The following is a 6706-nucleotide window of genomic DNA, read 5'->3' as shown; positions in this document are numbered from 1 at the left end:
TTGTTCAGGGAAGTTTTTAATATGCGACATTTTAGTGTATTTCTCATCTCTGCTGGAAGCCGCCCAGAGTGGCTGGGGAAACCCAGCCAGATGGCGGGGTACAAATAATAAATAATAATAATAATTATTATTATTATTATTATTATTATTATTATTATTATTATTATATAAATTATTTAGTAATATTATAATCTAACATTTAAAATTATAAATAACGAAATGCAATTATAAAGTAATACTATAATTAATATAAAATACATAATAAAATGTAATCTAATAAATGCCTACAAGGAAAAAGGTTGACCCGCCACCCTTGCCCCGCACATGGAGGCGCCGAACGGGAACCGGAAATGAGGGCTGGGCCCAGTGCCGGCTTCTGCGCCTGCGCTTCCTCTCGCTGGTGAAGCTCTGAAGGAGCCCGTCTCCCCCCGCTCTCTATGGTATGGAGGCGGAAGTCGCTTGCAGCCGCCGCCGGGCTGGAGCTGCAGCTGCGGGGACGCGGAGCGAGTTGGTCGTAAGTCTGGCAGGAGGAAGGAGGGCGGGGGGGGGGTCCGGGGCGGCGGGGGGGGGGTAAACATTTTGTATTTTCCACAACAGAAAAATACAAAATGAGAAGACCAGATACATAAGAAGAACGAAAACAAACCGATGATTCCCCTTCCACAAATACATTTGAAAGGATATAAATCGTTATTATATTTTAATATGGAGGGAGGGAGGAAAGGAGTAAAAGAGAAAATGTGATTATTTGTACAGGTTTAATAGATTTTCAATGTGTGTGTATCTGTTTAATTCTATCCCTGTTTAATTGTCTTTTAAGAACGATTCCCCTCCTTAGTTTTCTATGTTTTTAGCTGTGTTTAAGCTAACCCCTGTCAGGGTTAAAAGACGGGACATAAATAAATATATAATAATAAAAATTCAAAAACAGGTCGGTGCAGGCTTCCAAATGACATGTTAGTCTCCCAGGGCTTTCAAAAGTGGGAGGAGGGGATACAGGATTATGTTGTGTCTGCAGATGGGAAGAAAACACTTGGGTCTTGGAGCATTATGTTTGCAAGACCAGAAAGTCCTACAGACCAAGGAAAGCGCTTGCTGTTTCTTTACTATTATTTCATTTGTTTCTTAAAATTATACACCATTTGATTGTTGTTGTTTTTTAAAAAGCTCAAAGCGGTTTTGAAAAAAAGATCACAACTATACTTTAAAAACATATGACAGTTAAAGTACTAAAAGTTGCTATAAGTTGCTGCTGCTTTTAGCTGCTCCCAAACCAAACTCCATCACCATCATCATTTCATTTGCATGCCATCTTTCCATAGCTAAAACCATGCTCAAGGCAGCTCACAGCATGAAAATATTTACATAATTGCAAACATAACAAAAGTAGTCATATTCTGGGTGCTGTAAGGTTTTTCAACCAGGCTTGGGACTGGAATTGTAAGGGCACTGGGAAATTTCTTCTCCTGGTGCTGCTTTAGAGGTATTTTTAATATTCAAAAGTCGAGAAAAGCCTCCCGGTGCTTTTTTGTATTTGTAGCTCATCTTTGCCTCTCTTTCCTAAGCTAATTGCACTCTCACCTGTTGAAATCTCATTCTCTCCCATCCGGCCCCTCTTCTCTTTTCTAGGAAAGCAGGGGCAGTAGGAGTTCTGTGTGCTAAACCCTATTTATTTCAAGAGAGTGAACAACCCTATGGTATGTAGGATTGCTTCAGTTCAGCCTCCTAGAGTTTCTTGCTCCACCCCCTTGGGCATATAGCTTCTCCAACCAATGTTCTCCAGGATATTGCATGATATTGCTTTATACCACGGATAGGGAAACTGCTCCCTGCCAGATGCGATTGGACTCCAGCTCCCACTTATCTCAGCCAACAGTTGGATATTGGGAATATTGTCCTGGAAAACCTGGATGGCCACAGGTTCCCCATCCCTGTTTTATACGTCTTGCATCTGGCTTGACAAGGGAACGTTCAGCAAATGCTCCTAACCATGACCCAAGAGTGTATTTGGTTTCTTCTGCAACATGATATTGATGCCATTGGACTCTTTTCTTAAGCTCAGAAACTGCTTCCGCTTTCCACATAAACATTTTCAGATTGCACAGTTGTTTCAGCATGGCCTTTCTTGTGCTTATTTTAGTTTTTTATATTTTTGAAAATACAGTGGTACCTGGGGTTGCAGACGCTTCAGGTTACAGACTCCGCTAAGCCAGAAATAGTGCTTCAGGTTAAGAACTTTGCTTCAGGATGAGAACAGAAATCAGGCTGCGGCGGCGTGGCGGCAGCAGGAGGCCCCATTAGCTAAAGTGGTGCTTCAGGTTAAGAACAGTTTCAGGTTAAGAACAGACCTCCAGAACGAATTAAGTTCTTAACCCGAGGTACCACTGTAAGAAGATAGAATTGTAAGGGAGAGGGAGGGAGAAAAAGAAAGAAAGAAAGAAAGAAAGAAAGAAAGAAAGAAAGAAAGAAAGAAAGAAAGGGTGGTTGATTATAAATTACAGAAAACAAAGAAGAAAATTAAAGGGAAACAGTTCTATGTTGCCATATCATTACTGATTTTATCATTACAGCAATTAATAATATGTGCCATTTTTTCTATAACTTTATATTCTTGTTGATTCATGGATTCCTTTATTTGTTTAGCTAACAGTTTCCCAAATCTCTCTTTGTGTTTAATGATTCTTGCCTGACTAGTTATTGTTGCTGTCATTATTATGATGCATTTTAAAAGTACCTACAAATATACCGAAACTTCCTAAAATACCTGACTCAGGATTAGCCCATTGTGCTTGACTGTTAACTAGAATCATAGGATTGTACAATTGGAAGGGACCCCGAGGGTCATCTAGTCCCCTCAATGGTAGTTCTGAGACTACCTAGGTCATTTCCCCCCAATTTGGTACCCTCTAGATCAGGCTTCCTCAGCCTCGGCCCTCCAGGTGTTTTTGGCCTACAACTCCCCTGATCCCTAGCCAGCAGGACCAGTGGTCAGGGATGATGAGAATTGTAGTCTCCAAACATCTGGAGGGCTGAGGCTGAGAAAGCCTGCTCTAGATCAGTGTTTCTCAACCTTGGGTCCCCAGATATTGTTGCAACTACAACTCCCATCATCCCTAGCTTGGCGGGACCAGGGGTCAGGGATGATGAGAGATGTAGTCCAAGAACAGATGGAGATCCAGGTTTAAGAAACACTCTGCTTGGCATTTTGGGCTGCAACATCCATCTGCCCCAGGCTGCATGACTGCGCTGGTTGGCAGCTGTAGTCCCCAAAACCTGGAGTGACCTAGGGAACTGTAGCAGATTCTGCCTTCTTTCTTGGGGAGAGACCATAACTTGGTGCAGACAGTGTGTTTGCTACTGTAGAATGATCAGGCTTAATTTCAGTTCCTAACATCTCTGGCTCCAGGATCTTGAGTAAGCAAGCAGGTATGAGGAAGATCTCAACTTCCATTCAAGCTGGGAGATGGGTGAGGGGAGGGCTCTTCTGACCAGCCTGAGCAGCAAGGGAGGCTTTGCCAGAAGTATCCCGTTGGGCCCTTATCTTCTCACCCCAAATTCCCTCTGGCTTGGCTTGTGTGTAAGAATGGGGCCGTATAGGGCTTTGCCAAACTCCTGCTGTAGACACTGAAGCAGATGGGATCAGGAGCTTTGCTCAGAGCCAAAGAGAAATTCCCACATGTGCCCTGGATCCCTAGCTGCCTATCCTTGATCAAAATGTAAAAGTATTTGCACTGCTGTCCTACTATCAACCCAGCAGCTGGCAGTAACTAAAAAAACCCACACACCCAATTGAAGGATATTATGGCAGCTATCTGAAGCAGCTTACTGTGTAAGGGCTTGGGATAATCAGTGACTATTGTGTGAAATACCGCTAGATTGCCTCTTTTTAAAAACAAGATCAATAAGGATATAGTTCACAGTGTATTTGAAGAAAAGCTTTAAAAGCAAGGGCAAAACTCGATAGGAAATTAGGCTTCAGTTCGCTTATTACAGAAGGATTCAATTGGATTGAGAGGAACTGGGTGACAAAATTTGCGGCATTACTGCCTCGTTTCTCTCCCCCTCCAACACCCCACCACCTATGTAAATTAGATTTATGAGGGTGGACACGGTTTTAAAGCAGCCAAGGGTGTTGAAGTTGTGCTCTATCCAGGTAGAAGCATTTCTTCAGTGTGGCTACCATAAGAGAATCCATCCCACCATGTTTTCTCTTTTTCTCTCCTGTGTTCACAAGTGACTTAGCCCTAAATCTCTCACATTCTTTGTCATAGTTCCATAATCTCAGGTTTCTCCCTGAATTAATTTTGTTAATGATTTTTTAATTAATTGAAAAGCATGTTTTAGTTTGGAAGTGGGTTCTTGTTTCGTTTCGTTTTGAGCTTCTGCTTTTTGCTTTGCTTATTTAAAACAGTTTTTGAAAGGGAATCATTGTCCTAGATTGAGAAACGTCTTCATAAATGTCTTTATATTACAGCTTGAAATAACAGTGATCTTCTTTGCATTTTTCTCAGGAATAATGTTACCATGTCTGTACACGCCTTGCTGTGCGAGAGGGTTGCTATTGCAGAGAAGCTCATCAAGAGGGCAGAAGCCCTTTCTAGACTCCGGAAAGGAGGCATTGAAGGCGGATCAAAGCTCTGCAGCAAGCTAAAGGCCGAGTTAAAGTTCTTGCGCAAGGTGGAGGCTGGCAAGGTAGCCATCAAAGAGTCTCACCTGCAAAGTACCAATCTCACTCACCTGCAGGCCATCATTGAGTCAGCTGAAAACTTGGAGGAGGTTGTCAGTGTTGTCCATGTCTTCACGTATGAGGACCAATTTGGGGAGAAACAGAGCTTGGTGGTGGACGTCGTTGCAAATGGTGGCCACACCTGGGTGAAAGCCATAGGTCGAAAGGCTGAAGCCCTGCACAACATTTGGCTGGGCAGGGGCCAGTATGGTGACAAAAGCATCATTGAGCAGGCAGAGGATTTCCTGCGAGCAAGTGGCCAGCAACCAGTGCAGTACAGTAACCCGCACATTATCTTTGCTTTCTACAACGGTGTGTCCTGCCCAATGGCACAGAGGCTGCAACAGATGGGCATATCGGTGCGGGGAGACATTGTTGCTGTGAATGCATTGATGGAGTGTGCTAGTGAAGACCTCCCCTTGAGTTCTGGCGAATCTGATGAAGGGGGAGAGGGACTTCAGGTGACCAAAGTAGATCGGGACAACTTAATAGCTAGTGTTGCTTTTCCTACGGAGATCCGAGTAGACGTGTGCAAGAGGGTTAACTTGGATATTACTACTCTGATCACATACGTCTCTGCCCTGAGCTACGGAGGCTGTTACTTCATCTTCAAGGAGAAAGTATTAACGGAACAGGCAGTGCAGGAGAGGGAAGAGAGTGTTCTCCCACTTCTGGAGGATTTCATGAAGGGCAAGGAGCTGTTTGCTTGTGAATCTGCAGTCAAAGACTTTCAAGTCATTTTAGAGACTTTGGGAGGGGCGGGTGAGAAAAGTCGAGCCTTGTTACTCCTGGAGAGAATCAAGGTGGTGCCAGACCAGCCCTCTGAGCGTGCCTTAAGACTAGTGCCTAGCTCCAAAATCAATAGCCGTTCTCTGACCATCTTTGGCACAGGAGATGCTTTAAAGGCCATCACCATGACTGCAAACAGTGGCTTTGTGAGGGCAGCAGCTAACCAGGGCGTTCGATTTAGTGTGTTTGTTCATCAGCCGAGGGCGCTGACAGAAAGCAAAGAATCGTCTGCCACACCTTTACCAAAGCATTCAGTTGGGCCCTAATGGTTCAGGAGTAGTCTGCGGCCTTTAAAATAAGAAAACTAGTGGGTAGATCTTACCCAATATTTGTGTGTTTATAATGTCTACAGTTTCAAAAGCAAAGCTTTAAAAATATACATGCAAAGATAATCTACCCACAGGGCAGAGGGAAACATGATACAGGACTTGGGGCTGCCAAGAAAGTATTGGGCCTGAGTTGAAGTCCACCTGCACCCAGTTGTGGTGCCAGGGGCAACTTATTGTATGTGCTGGCATCATTTTGCTGTGCAGTTCCTTGCTTCCAGTGCATATTGTATGAGAGGTTGGGGACATGTGCAAATGGGCACCAGGCTACTGCTTTGGATGCAGCCCTGCTGTGTTCCTTGTAAAGTTTTCATTCTGTCCTGGGATGAGGCGCATTTAAGTCCCATACATTTATCCTATTGATAAATGTAATACTTCCATGTGGGACTTCAAAGTGCACTCATTTGGCTGGATTATGTTCCAACTTTCTGCCCATGGCATAAGGTCCTATGTTTTCCAGGATCTGTCTTCAGATGAAAACTGTATGGAATGAAGAAGAGCAGTATGTGATGTGGAATATGTGGCAGAATACGCCATGGGTAAGATCCCACCAAAGTGAAACACACTTAAACCCATTTATTTAAATGTGAACGCCTTGGGCACCTGCTAACGTCTCTTACAGAAAGTGACAGGTTTTTTTTTAGAAAGCTCTATGGAGCTAGATTGTAAATGGCATTTTTTCAGAATCCTTCCGGTTTTCTCTTTGATGGTTCCACAGTAATTTATTTTATTAGGCGTAATTAAGTTGTTAACAGAGAACAGTGTATCATCATAATGTTACCATTCAAACAGAACCAGTCTATGGAGTCTTAGTGCTCAAAGGCTGACTTTTTATGACTTTTCAGATTTAACTGCTGAAATCCTT

The 6706-nt window shown here is 43.3% G+C and overlaps 1 protein-coding gene across 2 annotated transcripts; it reads left to right on the top strand.

Annotated features, from left to right (window-relative positions):
- Positions 1-446: 446 nt before the first annotated feature.
- On the top strand, positions 447-5841 carry LOC310828567 (UPF0415 protein C7orf25). Of its 2 annotated transcripts, none has more exons than XM_083706189.1 (2): positions 447-514; positions 4512-5841. In XM_083706189.1, exon 2 carries the CDS (start codon positions 4525-4527, stop codon positions 5779-5781), a length of 1257 nt encoding a protein of 418 aa, XP_083562315.1. In that variant the 5' UTR covers positions 447-514; positions 4512-4524; the 3' UTR covers positions 5782-5841. The 2 variants fall into 2 exon arrangements, with proteins under 2 accessions (XP_083562315.1, XP_083562316.1); XM_083706190.1 differs by lacking the exon at positions 447-514 and adding an exon at positions 1247-1697.
- Positions 5842-6706: the final 865 nt, after the last annotated feature.

Source organism: Podarcis gaigeae, assembly GCF_964106915.1.
Source record: "Podarcis gaigeae genome assembly, chromosome: 12".
NCBI lineage: Eukaryota > Metazoa > Chordata > Lepidosauria > Squamata > Lacertidae > Podarcis > Podarcis gaigeae.
The sequence above is the reverse complement of the archived record's forward strand: the minus strand, read 5'-3'. Positions and strand labels throughout refer to the sequence as shown.

Bases quoted from the DNA above. Each gene is read 5' to 3' on its own strand.
- LOC310828567 (XM_083706189.1), top strand. From the start codon at position 4,525: ATGTCTGTACACGCCTTGCTGTGCGAGAGGGTTGCTATTGCAGAGAAG.